The sequence below is a fragment of the Salvelinus sp. IW2-2015 genome, linkage group LG22 (assembly GCF_002910315.2).
Source record: "Salvelinus sp. IW2-2015 linkage group LG22, ASM291031v2, whole genome shotgun sequence".
Classification (NCBI taxonomy): Eukaryota; Metazoa; Chordata; class Actinopteri; order Salmoniformes; family Salmonidae; genus Salvelinus; species Salvelinus sp. IW2-2015.
Window position 1 is genome coordinate 1,074,116 of NC_036862.1, and position 18,367 is coordinate 1,092,482.

The 18,367-nt window shown below is 40.6% G+C and overlaps 1 protein-coding gene across 4 annotated transcripts; it reads right to left on the reverse strand.

The window, feature by feature from the left end:
- Positions 1 to 7,778: 7,778 nt before the first annotated feature.
- On the reverse strand, positions 7,779 to 14,177 carry LOC139022767 (kinectin-like). Of its 4 annotated transcripts, XM_070433924.1 has the most exons (12): positions 12,937 to 13,077; positions 11,801 to 11,920; positions 11,402 to 11,630; positions 11,220 to 11,297; positions 10,839 to 10,937; positions 10,671 to 10,749; positions 10,451 to 10,509; positions 10,217 to 10,256; positions 10,019 to 10,109; positions 9,891 to 9,933; positions 9,682 to 9,717; positions 7,779 to 7,941 (listed from the first exon to the last, which is right to left on the reverse strand). In XM_070433924.1, the coding sequence occupies exons 3-12, from the start codon at positions 11,429 to 11,431 to the stop codon at positions 7,897 to 7,899; spliced, it is 600 nt and encodes a 199-aa protein (XP_070290025.1). In that variant the 5' UTR covers positions 11,432 to 11,630; positions 11,801 to 11,920; positions 12,937 to 13,077; the 3' UTR covers positions 7,779 to 7,896. The 4 variants fall into 4 exon arrangements, with proteins under 4 accessions (XP_070290025.1, XP_070290023.1, XP_070290022.1 ...); XM_070433922.1 differs by lacking the exons at positions 7,779 to 7,941; positions 12,937 to 13,077 and adding an exon at positions 13,979 to 14,177 and having other exon boundaries at positions 9,517 to 9,717; XM_070433921.1 differs by lacking the exon at positions 7,779 to 7,941 and having other exon boundaries at positions 9,517 to 9,717.
- Between the last annotated feature and the right edge of the window lie 4,190 nt (positions 14,178 to 18,367).

The window sequence follows — 18,367 nt, forward strand, 5'->3', positions numbered from 1 at the left end:
AGACGAAACTAGCCTGTCAGACGGCTCAAAGAGAAAGACTCCAACATTGTGTGCCTCGCCATCTCCGTGGACAAGATCAAGAGCTCTTGACATTGCAGTTCATATTCCTGTCTATCTGATATCAAGCAAGGAGCGGGAAAATGTCACATTTATGAAAAATAATAGAAGTGTTTGACTGTTATTATTAGTATGCCAACGCCATTGTTGTTATCAGCAACACATTCTATCTGTCGCTATGTTGAAGGGCGCTTGAAGTACACGAGAGGCTGGCTGTCCTAATCAAATCAAAGTATATTGGTCGCGTACACCGTTTAGCAGATGTTAGAGCAGGTGCAGCAAAATGTGTGTGTTACTGGCTACTACCGGCTTCTAGGTTACAGGGTTCGGGTCGCGATTAGAATTGAAGACAGTCAATCCAGGAATGATATTGAATTTCAAATGAAAAAAAACGGGTTGATTGAGAAGTCCCTTGGATATAATTGAGCTTGAAATTTTTATGGAATTTCAGTTTACTGCCTAAAACTAACTTCAATTCCAATGGACACACTAACCTGGCTGGGCGGTTCCCTCCATAGAATTACATTGAGGGTCCTATAATTATAATTTGTTCTATATGTTCCCCTCCCCCATATAAATAGATATAGATAATATTTCTATGCCTTCCCTCCCCCCCTGTACTCAGGGCTGATGAGAACAGTGAAGCTGATCAGCCTCAGGAGGCACAGGACCCAGCAGGCCCTATGGGGAAAGATGGAGGTGACTCTGACCTTATCTTGGTCCATCTGCAGGGAAACTAGTCACTAGGGATGTGCATTCTTACCTTTCAAGACAATTCGATATGTATCTGAATACATAGGCTCTGATATGATACAGGAACAATACGTTTAGTTTGAACGTAGTTTGAAGCGATTCGGTGCGATCCGGTGCGATTTAGAGAGAACAATCAGTACCATTTGGTTCAATGCACTCACATTTGTTGCATAAACACATTTATTTTACATTCTAAATTTAAATCTGCCGCTGATATAGCTAAATGAGTTGGGCCTTTGGGCTGGATCTGTCTGAGCTGACGTGTGTGTGTGTGTGTGTGGTGTGTGTGTGTGTGTGTGTGTGTGTGTGTGTGTGTGTGTGTGTGTAAATGATGATGTCTAGGGGTATACTATTGTAGGCACCTGACTGATAGCCATAAGGGAGACTAAAGAAATCTATCACCCACTACCACTATGAGATTAGGGGGACAAGTAGCCTAAGGTTAACAGGTTAACAGGTTCGGGTCGATTAGAATTGAAGACAGTGTCAATCAGGAAGTGATTTGAATTTCAAATGAAAAAAACGGGTTGATGAGAGTCCCATTGGATATAATTGAGCAGCTTGAAATTTTTATGGAATTTCAGTTTACTTCCTAAAACTAACTTCAATTCCAATGGACACTAAACCTGGCTGGGCGGTTCCCTCCATAGAATCCCCCCCCCCCACTTTGGTTCTGAAATCACCATCACCCACTAATTAACTTCTCATGTTTGCAGACTGTGTTTAATGCATGCTTGTAATGCATCAATATTTATTGTTTACAACTCAACCATCTAGTTTGCTGACGACATAACAGTGGTAGGCCCGATTACCAACAACGAAAATACAGCCTAAAGCAGGGATCATCAACTAGATTCAGCCACGGGTTATTTTTTTCTTTAGCGGGTGGTCAGGGGTCCGAAACATAATTGCAAATCATTTGTAGACTGCAAATTGACCGCAAGAAGCCCAAACAGATATAATATTTGACTAAAACATAATCTGCATTTGTATATGATCACATATATATACTGTGTCTCTATTATGAGTTGGAATACCTTGGAGCTGATATGCTGGTGTTTTTACAGTCTTATGTCCAACAATTAAATATAAAATCACACGCGGGCCAAAGTTGGAGAACCCTGGTCTACAGGGAGGAAGTGAGAGCCCTGGTCTACAGGGAGGAAGTGAGAGCCCTGGTCTACAGGGAGGAAGTGAGAGCCCTGGGTGAGAGGTGGTAGGAAACTAACCTCTCCCTTACCGTCAACAAAACAAAGGAGCTGATCGTGGACTACAGGAGACAGCAGAGAGAGCACGCCCCCATCCCCATCGACGGGGCCGCAGTGGAGAGGGTCAAAAGATTCAAGTTCCTCCACGTGCACATCACTGAGGACCTGAGATGATCCCTTCACGCCGACAGAGTGGTGAAGAAAGCGCAACAGCGCCTCTTCAATCTCAGGAGGCTGAAGAAATGTGGTGCATCACCGCCTGGTACAGCAACTGCACAGCCCGCAAACGCAGGGCTCTCCAGAGTGTGGTGCGGTCAGCCCAACACATCACCGGGGGCACACTGCCTGCCCTCCATGACATCTACAACACTCAGTGTCACAGGAAGGCCAAGAAGATCATCAAGGACGTCAGCCACACGAGCTAAGGCCTGTTCCTTCTAGAAGGCGGAGACAGTACAGGTGCATCAAAAGCTCAAAAAAAATCGCCAGGCCATTAGTGTTTTAAAAAGTCATTACTAGCCAGCCTCCGTCCGGTACCCTGCCCTGAAATACAGACAACACACCTGTTCTATTGATATACTGTCTATACATACACAGTACCAGTCAAAAGTTTGGACACACCTAGGCATTCAAGGGTTGTTCTTTATTTTGAATATTTTCTACATTGTAGAATAATAGTGAAGACATCAACACTACGAAATAACACATATGGAATCATATAGTAACCCAAAAAAGTGGTAAACAAATCTAAATATATTTTCTATTTGAGATTCTTCAAAGTAGTCACTCTTTGCCTTGATGACAGCTTTGCATACTCTTGGCATTCAACCAGCTTCATGAGGTAGTCACCCGGAATGCATTTCAATTAACAGGTGTACCTTGTTACAAGTGAATTTGTGTGAGCGAGCGGTTTGCTGATGTGAACAGAGTGCCCCGTGGTGGGGATATGGTATGGGCAGGCATAAGCTACGGACAACGAACACAATTGCATTTTATCGATGGCAATTTGAACGCACAGAGATACCATTAATGAGATCCTGAGACCCATTGTCGTGCCATTCATCCACCACCCTCACCTCATGTATCAGCATGATAATACACGGCCCCGTGTTGCAAGGATCTGTACACAATTCCTGGAAGCTGAAAATGTCCCAGTTCTTCCATGGCATGAATACTCAGACATGACACCCATCAAGCATGTTTGGGATGCTCTGGATGGATGTGTACGACAGTGTGTTCCAGTTCCCGACAATATCCAGCAACTTTAACACAGCCATTGAAGAGGAGTGGGACAACATTCCACAGGCCACAACCAACAAGCCTGACTAACTCTATGCGAAGGAGATGTGTCGCTCTCCATGAAGCAAATGGTGGTCACACAAGATACTGGCTGGTTTTCTGATCCATGCCCGAGCCTTTTTTCCCAAAGGAATCTGTGACCTGTAAACACAGCTCACGTTGCTAGCAGTCACATACAAACAGCATAATCACTTTGCTCATTGTATATTCCTTCTCGCAACTACACGCTCCCCTCCTCTCACCTTTTCCCTTTGCTTGTGGACTGTGACCAGGCAAAAAAATTATTTCCAAGCCAAACCTTCATGCCATAACCACTATCCGCTACACACAGCCTACATTGTTGTCACCATATTTACTAATGTCATAGTCAACATAGCTACTAGAACTAACTCGTTAGCAAACAATCATGTAGTCATGCAGTACAGTAAGCAGTTACACCGGCCGGCCGCATTGGCAATAACTTAATAAAACCAAAAGCTTGCCTTAACTTGGAAGAGTTCCAGTGTTGGATAGCCATGGCCAACTAGCTAACATAGCATCCCTCTCTGTTTGAGCTGGTTGTTTGATTAGGCTAAACTAGCTTGCTGCGTTCGCTAGCTAAGTAAGTGCAAGTGAAAAAATTACAACAAAATATAGCTCTCCCTCTCTCTCGCTTCTCCTTCATATTTGAAGAAAATAATTTGTTCAAAACTGTTAAACAATTGATATTCTCTTTGAGTCAACTATTCACCACATTTTATGCACTGCAGTGCTAGCTAGCTGTAGCTTATGCTTTCAGTACTAGATTCGTTCTCTGTTCCTTTGATTGGGTGGACAACATGTCAGTTCATGCTGCAAGAGCTCTATTAGGTTGGAGGACGTCCTCCGGAAGTTGTCATAATAATTACTGTGTAAGTCTATGTAAGGGGTGACTACCATGAGCCTCCTAGGTTTTGTATTGAAGTCAATGTACCCAGAAGAGGACAGCAAATAGCTGGCTTCACAATTAGCCTACCCCAGAGTGTGCTGTTGAGGCTACTGTTGACATTCATTGCAAAACAGTGTGTTCTAATACATTTTGGGGTGAAATATTAATAGATTTAGTCGTTTTAGAGTAGTTTATTAAAAAATATATATTTCAAAATGTTTATGATATTCACTGAGGATGGTCCTCCCCTTCCTACTTAGAGGAGCCTCCACTGGTAGGTACAACACACACATCTTCCAGAGCCAATTTATCTTAATTAAATGCCAATCCATCCTGAAATTTGTGAATGGGTGGGGTAAAATAAGCTACGTTGTCTCACCCCATCGTACCGCTGTTTTTTTTCTTTACACACATACACACACAACTGGGCTGATGTTACTACTGCCTACGTCATTCAGCATCCTCGGCTCGAGGCAGGAGGGCATTTCCCGCGGAAAGCCCAAGACTAGGCTACAACCAGGTCCGTTATTTATTTATTTTAACGAGGCAGCATGGAAAATACCGAAAAATCACTAGAGAATACCCGGCTGCTTCGATTTGAGCAGCAAATCTCGATACATTTAAAACCTTGAGGTGGGCAACGTTATTAAGTGGTAAGCATTCACAAACCTCGACTCATATCCTCAAATGCAACATTGTAGCCCATTTAAGGAAATCCTTTAAGTGAATGCAACATTGTCTCTTGCAGCATCAAGACAAACTTCCCTTCGCCGCAAACATGCAGGCATATCACAGTTGATATCACAATTCAAACGTACCAGCTGTGTTCATTAAACCCAAATCGCGTCAACACAATTCTGAACGTCAGGATCAGGCTGCAATGGTGCGGCTCGCATCTCCAACAGTCAATTCACAATCAATAGGTGGCTCTAGGCTATATAGCGTCATTGTAGGGCACAGGGGGAACCCTACACATCGAGCTCTATAATATAGGCCTACTCAGCATTACTGAAGAAGGTGCAGTCGTAACCTTTGTTTTTCCCATCGACTCACCGTCATTGCCGAATGTCTGACAGCATTGGATGCCGTCTGCCTTATCTCCGCCGCACTCCCGGGCTTGAGCAGGTTCTTCGTGAATCTCCGGGTCGATTCTGCTGCCATTTCAGAACGGTCAACACTATTCCTCTGGTTCAAGCGCCGCTGTTCAACGCGTTCGTCTATTGTAAATCCACTGTATACGCCAGCGACGACTCTACTCGCCTGCTGGTCTCGCTGCTGCGCCTACTAGGCTACTAGTACTACACAGCAGCCCTGCTTGCGTAGGCAACAGATGCCTATTCAGCGAGATTCTACTAATGCCCGTGCGCTACAGAGTCAAAGGAAGCGGAACTAATGGCCAATCTCCTCCAAGGCAAGCCCCCTGCCCAACGAGACCACATGCGGCCAACCCTGGTCTGCAAGAAGCATTTTTAAACTATTAACATAGGATGGGCTTTCCCAAACAGTACGCCTCAACCCCACTATTGATGAGGATTATCTGTTGCCGAATGCAAGTCTACGAAATGTTCAAATTGGTCATAAAGCACAATTCTAAAAGGCCTGCAATGACAGTGACCATTATGTCTACAATTTGGCCTCTGCTACAGGTCTAGACCAAGGAGAGAAATCTAAGAGAATAACTGCCAGAATGGCATTAACTCATTAGCAGTCTACACAGGACCATGGTTGGAGGGGAGGGGGGGAAAGGAAGGGAGGAAAAATGGTAACACAGCGACCTAATGTGGTGGAATAGGCTAGTGCTAGTCAGTCATTAATGTTTTTTATCTTCAAAAGGCAGCATTATCTTAACAGGCTACACAACGCCTGTAGCATGGTTGCAACATTGTTGGGCACTATACTGTATATCCACATTGTGGTATTTTTTTGATTTGAACTATTAACCAATAGCAAGCCCTACTTTGCATTAATGATAATGTCAGCTGGCTATCTGTAAGGAAATAGAAACTCAAAAATGTCATTAAGCCTACAAATTTGACAATTCCAAATCATGACCTATGTCCTTGTGAAAACACGATGCCAATATGATCACGGCTATCCAATGGACATCTATTCGTCCACTCTTGTCCTTCTCGGGCTTCTGCACAAAGCATTCAAGTGAACCATCTACGGCTGTTAAAATGTCCAGATGTTTTGGTTTCTTGGGCAGCTCAGGTCCCTAAAGAGAGTCTGGGTTGCAAAGTGAGGACAAATCGACCTTCACGTGGGGGTTTCCCGTCGCCAAAATAGCCCTGGAGACCTAGATAATAGACTTCATCATAGCCTACCATTTGGCTTTGGTAAATGATGGGATATGGTGGCTTCCATGGAGGTCTTGGCAGTTAAGCCCCATGGAGTTGTATCTTACCTAATGGCAACAGAGCAGAAATCTGCATACAAAGACATTTTTAAAGAGTTGGATGATATCTAATGAGACCTACCATATAAATTACATAAAACACGTGTCCAATTTAGCTTGGTTGATTTTAAAGAAGACTTGCAGTTGTTTGATGAAATAAGGCATCTGGATTTATTTATTGTACTCTGCCTCACCCCGTGTCCTGAGAATAATTGCACCAAATGTACAATTGTATGAATTGCCTTCATATCTTGAATAGTGCTTTGAAAGCTTTCAGAGCTTTGCAGGTTTTCAAGAAGGGCTTGTTGGTCTTGGTTGTTTTCGGGGGCTTGGGGATGGTCTTGATCAGGAACCCAGGTATTCCTATTTTCAGCTTCTTTGAGGTTAGTTGAACAATCCTAGAAAGAAATCACAGTTCTTAGAGGACTGCCCAAAATGTCCCTAACAGGGTAGATCTTGACTAATGCCACGTTCACATGTTATAATAGTTAGCGAAAATTCAGAGTTCAAACTAGGAAGTTTCACTTGAACGACCCTCCAAATCGGAATTACAAGTGGAAAACTGAGAAAGGTTTTTGCCGAGTTGTGACGTTTCACCACAGAACTTTTACCGTTTCAACCAAAAGATGACAGCAAATCCGTTTTTGACAACTACAACCATGTCAATATGGATAATTAGGCGACATTTGCCATTTGATAAAGTAGCTAGTTTGGCCATATTGTCAATGTTAAGGATGCTAGCTAACGTAATTATGAGCAACGTCAGTTAGTTTATCAAGCTAGCTAAAATCATATTGGTTGGATAATTATTCCAACCAAAAAGCACATGAATGAAACAGTCGTATTTCCTAGAAAGTAGGAAGTTCCGATGAGCACGTGAGCGTGGAATAAGCACTCAACTGACCACAAAAAGGGGTTGTGGTTGTAGCTTTTAGTGTCATAAAATGTAAATGACGTTTTAGGGTTAAGGATGGGATGAAATTCCTTTCTAAAGGATCAATTCAGATGTACACTCATCAATAATCAGTTTTTTCTTTCGTTTTTTAAAGGAGACCGATCTCCTGCTGTAGTAGGAAGTAGAGGCTAGGGAGACAGGTATGTGAGTGAAGACAGAGAGGAAGAACACGGACAGACGCCGAGTAGTGACTCAAACCCCCCGAAACCGTGGCAGCATGCATGGTCCAGAGTCGAGTTTTAGCACTCGACATGCCTCCGACACTATCTATTTCAATAGAATTCATTGACTGTTGGACTCACCTCTGGCGAGTAGCGCTGTCTCATTCTTCTCCAGGCCAGACATGCTCGGCAGCAGAGGCTTTCAGCTAAAGAATAAATGAATTACAGTACTATTGAAAGTATGTGATCCCCTTGTTCAATTACAGATTTTAGTATTTACCATAAAATCTTAATTAATCAGAATCAGTCTTTTTGATCTGACAACAGGTTTATATTTACAATACTATATGTGGGTTAGAAGAAATCATGCGTGTATAGAATTTTTTGTTTTTAAAGGAATTAGTGCAGTGTAAAAATAAGTGAACCCCAAGTTGCATTGGTTAAATCAGTAGGTATGTAGAATAAGGTGGTAAATAATTGGGTACCAAATGAACCAATAAAAGGAGAGATCGTTAGGACAGAGTTTGGGCGGGACTATGATAATAAAGATAAGAAACCTGSTCAGTTTGGTGTTACCCATCCAGGTGAATACAAAGCASACCATGCCAAGAGGAAAGGAGATCTCAGAGGACGAGGGTAGTGAGASCACATCAGTCTGGGAGAAGGCTATAAAAACATCTTAAAAAGATTTGAGCTCAGTCCACTGTGAGACAAATCATTTACAAATGGAGAGCATTTAACATGACAGCAACTTGGCCTGGAAGTGGACGCCCTTCCAAAATATCCCCAAGAGCCACAAAACAATAATAAATCAGGTAAAAGCAAACCCAAAAATAACATGTAGAGATTTGCAGACCTCCCTTTTTGCATCTCAAGTAACTGTGCATGCTTCAACAATAAGAAGAACACTGAATCCAAATGCCATTCATGGGGGGGTTGCTAGGAAGAAGCCTCCGCTGTCAAAAAATAACCAAACTGCCCGTCTTAACTTTGCCAGAGACCACCTGTACAAACCTGAATGTTTCTGGAAGTCCATTCTCTGGACCAATTAATAAAAATAAAAAAAACTTGACCTTTTTGGTCACAATCAACACCGCTATGTTTGGGGAAAACCCAACACTGCCTACCACCAAAACAACTTTATCCCAACAGTCAAGCATGGTGGTGGGAATGTCAAGATCTGGGGCTGCTTTTCCTCCTCTGGATCTGGATGACTCCACATCATTAAGGGAACCATGAATTCTGAGGTATACCAGGAGATTCTTGAACAGAACGTCAGTCCATCAGTCAACGAGCTAAAGCTGGGCTGAAAATGGGTCTTCCAACAAGACAACGACCCAAAGCATTCAAGCAAATCTACCAAAGAATGGCTCACGAGAAAGAAGATTTGTGTTTTGGATTGGCCAAGTCAAAGTCCTGACCTAAATCCAATCGAGATGCTGTGGCAGGACYTGAAGCAGGCAGTTCATGCCAGACACCCCTCAAACCTCACTCAATTGGCTGAGTTCTGTAAGGAGGAGTGGGCAAAAATCCCTCAAGACAGATGTCAGAAACTGATTACTGGCTATAGGAGACGTTTACTCCAAGTTATCGCTGCTAATGGAGGTGCCACAAGCTATTGACTGAAGGAGTTCATATATTTTTGCACACATCAAATCTGAGTTTCTGTTAAATAAACCTCTTTTGTTAAATAAACAATGAAAATATATCATATTTTTTTGGTTTCTGTCACTTACTTGGAATGTTTTTATTACGAATTGGGGTTTAGATTAGGATTTTATATGTTTATTTTATAGCAAAATAATGAGCAGCCCTGTAGGGTTCACATACATTCAAGCAGCACTGTATATCTTAGTGTACAGCAAGACAGAGTAACTAGCAAAACGTAGCTAATAACACCTTAGTGCAACTACAGTAGCTAACTTTAAAGTGAATGATCTCCTTACAGATATGGTCTGGATTTTGTCTTGTAGCGTGTCAATCTGAGGAGAAAACAAAAATTGAATTAGCAATGTGTGCAAAGACATCCTATCACATGTGATCCAATATGAGTGTTGATGCTGGGGCGTATGGTTTGGTTTAAGTACTTCGTAGTTTAGCTTACTATTGAGCGGTTATGGATCAGTATTTGGCAGGCTGTCTTAGGCTTACTTACATGTTGCTTTTCCTCATGTTTGCCTTGAATCAGGGCTTTGGTCCTGTGAAAAGACAAACACCAATGTACATGTCATGTGAATGAGAACAAATCCTAATATGATCAAACTAATATCAAAATCCACTTACAGCTCGTTTAGAGTCTGTCTATACATCTTCTCAGTGCTGTGGAGTTTTTGATGTAGAGCGGCATTCTTCTCTTCAAGCTGCCAATTTGTGTCTGTTGCAAAGTAAACAGACATACATGTAAAGTAAAGAAAATATCAATACAGAATAAAGTGATTCTGGCTGGTGGGACATATGTTGTGTGTTTGTAACATAGCCTACCCCGAAGACCCCTGTTCACCTCCTCCAGTGTGGATTTGATCTGTAGAAGATTCTGCATGTTTAAGTGCTAGAGCCAGCAAACTACTGATCCATTGTAAAATATTATAGTATTTACAGTTTTGGGGTAAACTGAAAAGAGGGTCCTTTATGTAATCACACCCATTCTTTTCATCTACTTATTTCAGAAACTTAACCAAATGTCTCCTAGCTTACACAGACTATACATTAACTTACTAAGGTTGCATCCTTCATCACAGTGACCTCGATCTCAATGTTTTCCTCACTCTTGAAATCTGTAACAAAGGTGATTATTTGATCAACATATCAATGCACATTTAGTTGTCGATAACCCTGCATGCTTCTACCCTCGAACAATCCTGACAAGTAAACTTAGTAGGTCGATAAACCGTTTGCAAACTTTTTATACGCTGATCAAACTGTGTGAATTATTCACCGGTAGATTGGGTGTTGGTGGCACTAGAGATCCTGGCATCCCCACCGTGATGTTCTTTAAGTGGTTCCATCAGTCCCCACTGTTGGGAGCCATAACATAAACCCCATTAAGATATCTCTTTATCATCACACCAAACGAGTGAGTTTGATTGAGCAGTAATGGACTTACAACAGCTTTCAGTTTCTGTATGCGTTCAACACGCTCCTGGAGTTGTAGATGAAATGCCTCCATTTCTCCAGCTCTGATGTCCCATTGTTTCTTCATATCCTTGGGATAAAAGAGATGGGCTCAATGTTAACTGTGTGATAAACGTCTGACCATGACAATTAAACAAATTGAAAAATGGACTATACTTTGACCATGAGTTAATAGTTCAAATACTTTTTCCGATGTTATTTGACTTTGCACCTATAGAACTCCATACATTTCCAGTAACTAAACATTAGTCAATGTCAGTCTATTAGACATGATGACACATTGGTCATACACTGTAGAGGGCAGGGAAACTAGTTAAAGGGGTTTAGGAATAAGAGTTCTCGGACTGCTTACCTCCAGCTCCTGATTATCCTCCTGAGAGGACTGCAGGCATGCCCTCAACCTTTTCAATGGCGCGTCAAAGTCCTTCAACTAAAACCAACCAGATTTAGAACAGAAGTTACAATTATCATGGAAAAGTATAAGTTTATTCAAGTCCAGAATGTCCCAGGTCTTACTTAGCTTCTGAAACGTACCAGTATCTCCATTTCAGACAATTGAATCATTATGTCACATTTTTTTTCGATAGCTGGGCGAGTTTCACGTTTAGCTGTCTCAGTCACTGGAGATACAGAGGGGAATATGAAATTAGTCTTGGTTCAGGCATGACTAAGGAGCTTACAGTAAGTACAAAAGCTGCTTCTCCTCATCTGAGCTACTTAATGAAAGGTAGGAAAACTCACATAGACGTATCCTGCTTTTGATCTATAAGAAACAGAGACAAGGCAATGAGAACAACTTCAAACATGGACTACATCATACATCATTAGAAGATCAATCAACTGCAAAATGAGCCTTTCCCTCATTCCTTTCATTTCCATAGGAAGTTGAAGTGTATGAAAATTGTTGTAAATGTAATAATACAAAAGGTTTACCGCAAGGACGGTCCTCCATAGAATATCACACCAAAAAAATCAGGGCAGCAGGGAGAGTGAGCTCCCATCCCACTCCAGGATGGGTTGCCCAAACCATTCCTCTTCTAGAGAGAAGAGAAACTGGACAAACAAACAAATGTCACATACCATTTATTGAATTCACATCAGATGGAATGGACTGTCAGTGAGGTAGAAAGGTAGATTACCATAAGGATCTTCTGTGGTACTATTTACCAGTGGTGTAAAGTACTTTAATAAAGTACAAATCCCCCCCAAAACTACTCAAGTAGTACTTAGTACTTTTACTTTTTAGTGCACCAACATGTCGGAGGAACACTGTTCAATGACAACCGAAGTCAAGTCACACTGACAACCGAAGTCCAGCCCTAACCCGCTGGGGCAATGTGCACCGCCCAATGGGACTCCCGGTCAGCGGTAATGACACAGCCTGGTATCAACCCCGGCTGTAGTAGTGATGCGCAACACTGCGATGCAGTCTGTTTAGACCGCTGCGCCTATGGGGAGAACCTAAATCCTAAATAATGTACTTTTTATTTCATACATTTTCCCTGACACCCAAAAGTACTTGTTACATTGTGAATGCTTAGCAGGATAGGAACAGTGTCCAATTCACACGTATCAAGAGAACAGCCCTGGTCATCCTTACTGCCTCTGATGGCGGACTCACAAAACACACACACTTTGTTTGTAAAAGTGTTGGAGTGTGCTCCTGGCTATCCGTAAATTAAAACAACAAGAAAATTGTGCCTTCTGGTTTTGTTAATACATGGAATTTTAAATTATTTATAGGCTACATTTACTTTTGATACTTAAGTATATTTAAAACCAAATACTTTTAGACTTTTATTTAAGTAGTATTTTACTGGGTGACTTTCACTTTTACTTGATTTTCTATTAAGGTATCTTAACTTTTATCTATGACAATTGGGTACTTTTTCCACCACCGCTATTTAACTACTCTTTCAGCTAAAGCCATTTCACATTTGCATTAAGCTCCATAGACTACACCAGCCACAAGCCCTTCAAAACTTCTACCACTATTAGCCTACTTCAATACAAGCAGGCACACATTATGTTCAGGAAATGTCCTTGTCTAGTTTTGTACTCAGGCCTACATCCTTTAGTCCTCCAAGAAAAAGCGCGAAGAATATGGTAAACTGGTCAATCACTCCTTGGTCGGGCATCGTCATGGTGGGCCAAGGAGCACCAAACTCCGGTACACCTACTTCTTCATACACATCCATATCGATGACTGAACCAAAATACACAAGACTCTATTTTTTAACTGCATGCTTTGTGACGTCATAATAGAGACATTATCAAGCCGCGCCCCTTAGTTACTGTTGCGAGGTCTTTTTCTTCTTTTTTATTTTTTTTATTCATAATACAAAAATCAACTTACATTGCTACATCAAACATGTCTAACAAAACATAACACAGGTATTAACAAGAAAATACTCAAACATACAAAAAAGATCAATAAAATAAAAAAATAATTGTGCAATTGTATTCACTCTGAAAAGATCTTATTATAATAATTCAGGAAGATGTTATTCTTGTTGTTATTCACTAGGGTTAATGTTTTAATAAGATAATTAAATTCAATCAGAAAAATGTGTAATTTTATCATTGCAATAGTAACATATTATATCTTTCATGTCAAAAACATAGGCAGTGTTCATAATGGTAAATAAGTATTGAGCAAGGTTTTCCCAAAATTCTGACACAAATTTACATTCAAAGAACAAGTGAGACAGATTCTCACCTTCTTTTTCACAGAAAACGCAGATATCATCAATAGCCACATATTTGGATATCATAGAATTACATGGATATACCTTATGTAAAATTTTGAAGTGCACTTCCTTAACTTTGTTTGGTATACAATATTTGTAAGGCCTTAACCATGCATTTTTCCAGACAATATCAGGAATAAGTGTAACCGGTGCTGTACTGCACCGCTGTAACTCTGCGTTGTGTGTGGTTGATTGAGACTATAGAGGTGGACTTTGGAGATCAGATAGTTTTAATCAACCAGAATTCACTCTGTGCATCCTGCATCTCTCATAGTGCATCAAAATGATTTTTGAATACAAAAAATAGTACAGCCTCTCCTTTATTATACATAACATATTTTACATAGATAAAACCACATACCTGCATCCAAAAGAAAAGAAAACATTTGTAGAGCACATATGTTCTGCGAATCGTCGCCTCTTTCTACAACAGATGCACAATACAAGGGACTGGGACCATTTGAGGAGCTAGCCATCGTTCACACATACAATAGCCCGCTAATACCTTAGCTAGCTATTAACCACATGTTGAATTCAGAATGTTGATATCATCCTAAAAAGTACAATTACATCTTAACAATACCATCCACTTATGAGTAACCTCTAAATATACAACATTATTCATGAACAAAACACTGTGTGTATGACTTTGTGCATATTCAAACTTTTCTGAAGACGACAGAAAAAGCGTGTTACCTCTCATAGTGCATCAAAATGATTTGAGCACGAGCACGCAGGGCAAAACGTAAGTACACACTCCCTACTCCCAGGATGAGGCATGCATAATAACAAATCAACATGCAATATTCATATATGAACCTGGTGAATTCACACAGTACTTTAACAACTGTAACATAAGCATGTTCCAGAAAAACTTTCCTCTCGGTGTAAGTTGGTTTTGTGAATGAAGAATTTGTCTTTATATTTTATTACAACAAGATCTCTCAAGTAAGCCCATGCCTTCCAATCTGAGTTCTGGATAACTTTGTGATCATTCCAAAATTAAGATGAGTTTTCATAAGTGTAGTTAGACCACTGGAACGGCTTTGATCACAGAAATAAACTCTCTGAAAGGTATTGGAAACTCTTTCAATGTTATAAATTGTTCATATGTGAGAATATTACCCTTGTTCGAAAATATCAAGAACAAAGTCAATATTCCTCTCATGCCACTGGGGTAGAACAATGACTTATTCCTTACAGTTATGTCTGAATTTTCCACAAAAGAGCTTTATGTGGGGAAAATTGTGCAGGAAACATATTTTCCAGGCCATTAAAGTTATTGGTGAAACCTAGCCAATTTAGCAGTAATCTTTCAGGAATAATTACATTTCAGTAAAAATTGAAAGCTCCCAATTTATTGAACACATTATTTGGAATGAAATACCATATCGAATCAGTATTGATCAAACATTTTTTCAACCAGTTTATCTTGAAAGTGTTATTTATGTCACAAAAATCCAACACTTCTAGACCGCCTTCAACTCTTTTGTTAGAAAGGACGATTTTTTTAGTTTGTGAACTTATTTTTCCAGATGAAGTCAAAGAAAGGTCTTATTAATCTCTTTACAATAGCTGGATTTACACATAACATAATGAGAGGTAACAAAAAGAGACAGTCCCTCTGCCTTGGACAGAAGTACTCTCCCAAGTATAGAAAGATCCCTTTGTAGCCAATTATTAAATTATTTTTAGTTCTCTTATTTTAGGAGAGAAATTCAATGTTGTCTAAGTGTTTTTTGAGAGATGTATTCCTAAATATTTAACACAGTCCTTTACAGGAATATTTTTTATTTCTTTATCATCAGAGTCAAATAAACATAAGATTTCACATTTAAAACATTCAGCATTAATCCTGATGCAATAGAAAATGCAGTTAAAGTATTAAGGCATGGGCGACCTGGTCTTTGTCTCTTAAGAAAAGAGTAGTAGCATCACCAGTTGGGAGATTTTGATTTCTTTGTTAAAAATGGTTAAGCCATACAAATTTGCATTATTCAGAATATCTAGAGATAGAAGTTCCACAACCAAAATGAGTAAAAATGGAAATTGGCCCCTGTCGTACACTTCTGTTGATACTCCTCTCTTTAGAAGTATTAGGGATTAGTTAATATCAGAACTCTTTATATCTTTCTAAAACATGCGAATTACTTTAATAACATTTTCACCAAATTCCAAAAAGTTTAAGAGACCTAAAGAGAAATTCAATGTTCAATTGTGTCAAAGGGCTTTATAGAAGTCCAAAAAATAGGACACCGCATCTGAGTCAATTGCATCTGAATAATCTATATGGTCCAAGACTAAACGAATGTTAGAGCTTATGTGACGGCCCTTCATAAATCCTGTTTGAGTCTCACTTATAATGGTATCTATTCTTTTCTTTAATCTTTTGGCATAAAACAGAGTAATCAATTTGTCATCAACATTTATAAAGTAATTGGTCTCCAATTGTCAATGAGAGAAGGGTCTTTATCGGGCTTCGGAATCAATGAAATAAGGCCCTGTTTCATAGTGGAGACCATTTCCCCATTTTTATGCAATCTTGAAACATATTGAAAATCGGGTCTTCTAGTAACTCCCAAAACTGTCTATAGAATTCAACTGACAGGCCATCAGGGCCAGGTAAATTTCCTTTTTTCATTGAATTCAGAGCCTCTCTAACTTCTTCAATAGGCTCTGCATTATACCGCCTCCAACGTTCTAATTTACTTCCGATCGGGTTGATGACTTCCGGAGCGAGTTCTGCTATTTGTTTTTATCATTAGCTTACTAGCTATCATCGATGCATTTCTGACTGAAATAGTTCGCAATGACTACGTTTAAATTACAGCCCCGCGAAGGAGGTGCTAATGAACATTGTTCAGTGCCTCTGTGTTCAGTTTCTTCCAAATCCATCGTTTCCCGGTCGATGTAGAGCTCAGAAAACGGTGGTTGGTGGCAGTACGTCGTGACATTTTGCAGTACCAACACACAAATGTGTGTAGTACACATTTCGTTGAAAGTGACTTTGTTGAGAGAAAAATTGGGGGGGACAATACCTAAAAAAGGTTTTGTTCCTACTGTCTTCGCGTGGAACTGGCACATTAAAAAGAGACCTGGTGTTTGGGAAAGAAGACTGAACCTCTGCTCCGACTGAGGGGGATGAAGAACAACAAGGTGCGCTGCCAATGGACTGTGCCGTCTCTGATCCGGTCCAGCGCATGGGCCAAGCCAGTGTAAATTGTACATGTTGCTTATTTTTCTAGCAGCAAATAATCATTTGTTTATCTACGACATGTATCAATCGTTTGTGTGGAGCTTGTATTGGCTTTAAATTAGGCAATGAGTAACAGGGGTGGGGGAAAGAAATCAAAGTAAACACAGAATAGCCAGAATGCAAGATTGAATACATGTCAAGAGATGTTAATTTATTAACTGAACTGTTGAACATTTGCTGAAATATATTTTTAACAAATCTATTCTACTGTAGTTTTCTTCACAAGAACATCAATACTTATTTTTCAATAAAACCACTAAACTTGCACCCATGCAGGGGATCCATTCAGGTGGAGATAAGACACTTCTGCAGGTAGTGGTAAAAATAAATGTGGTCAACTCTCTCTTATAGTTTTTGAAACCTGTAGATCTTTTATATATCCTTTCAACTAGGTGTCCTCCTGTGCACAGATGACAAAGTCACACCAGCTACAACCTGTGATAAGGATTTGACCTTGCACCTGCCAGTAGGAAGCATGAGATCTCTTTCAACTTCAGCTCTCCCTTCTGTATCTTCAGGTAAGGGCAGTCAACATAACTTGGAACATTTGGGCACTTGACCTCTAAGAGTCAAAAGTGTGGTCTCAACACTGGGATCAAATATGATGCCGTCTGGAGAGGATCCTAACACGGAGCATCTGGATGCACTACGAAGCCACACGGAAAGAAGTTAACATTCCTTTTCAGTGTGCAGTACTCCTGTACAGCCACTGGCTTTCATGGCGAGCCCCTGTTACGGAGTCTAGTTGATAGGTAATCACTAGTTGGACTGTTCCCAGACTCCAGGCGTAGGGATTTGTACAATGCTTAACAAGGCTATTGAACTTAACATTGGTGTCTGTCTTTATTCCTTAATCCGACTTAACATAAACGAAACTTGGTATTCAGAAGTGGTTCGGAAAAACACCGTTTGTATTTTTGTGCTAAGTACAGTATAGGCGCCAGTTACGTTCCATATGCGAACACACGCCGTTTCCTACTCACAACACTGATTCACTCGTTGTTAGCTGGCTAGCTAGCATCACTACCTACCTCCATGACTGAAGCAAAGAAATCTCCTATTCCATTGCTATGGCAGCGAACATTCCGCCACCAATCAACATGGTCTCCAGGGGACTGGAATACTAATTGGGAACAATTCAGGGATGAATTCGAGGACTATGCGCTGGTCGACCGGTCTGCATGAGAAACCCAACGAGGTACAAGCGGCCAACTCTGAGGAGTTTAATGGGCAGCGAATGCAGGCATATCTACCCGGCACAATCTTCACCCTCACGGCACGACAACAGTGTGATGCAAAGGCTATATTGGTGCATTGGAGAATTACTTTCAAAACCCGCCAGAAATGTAATTTACGAGCGGTTGTCGTTTTCGGAGCTGCAAACAGGAAGAGGGTGAGTCAGTACACAAACTTTGTAACCCGTTTGAGAGAGAAATCCGCCACTTGTGAATACGGGGATTGAAAGATGCCTGATTCGTGACAAAATAGTAACTG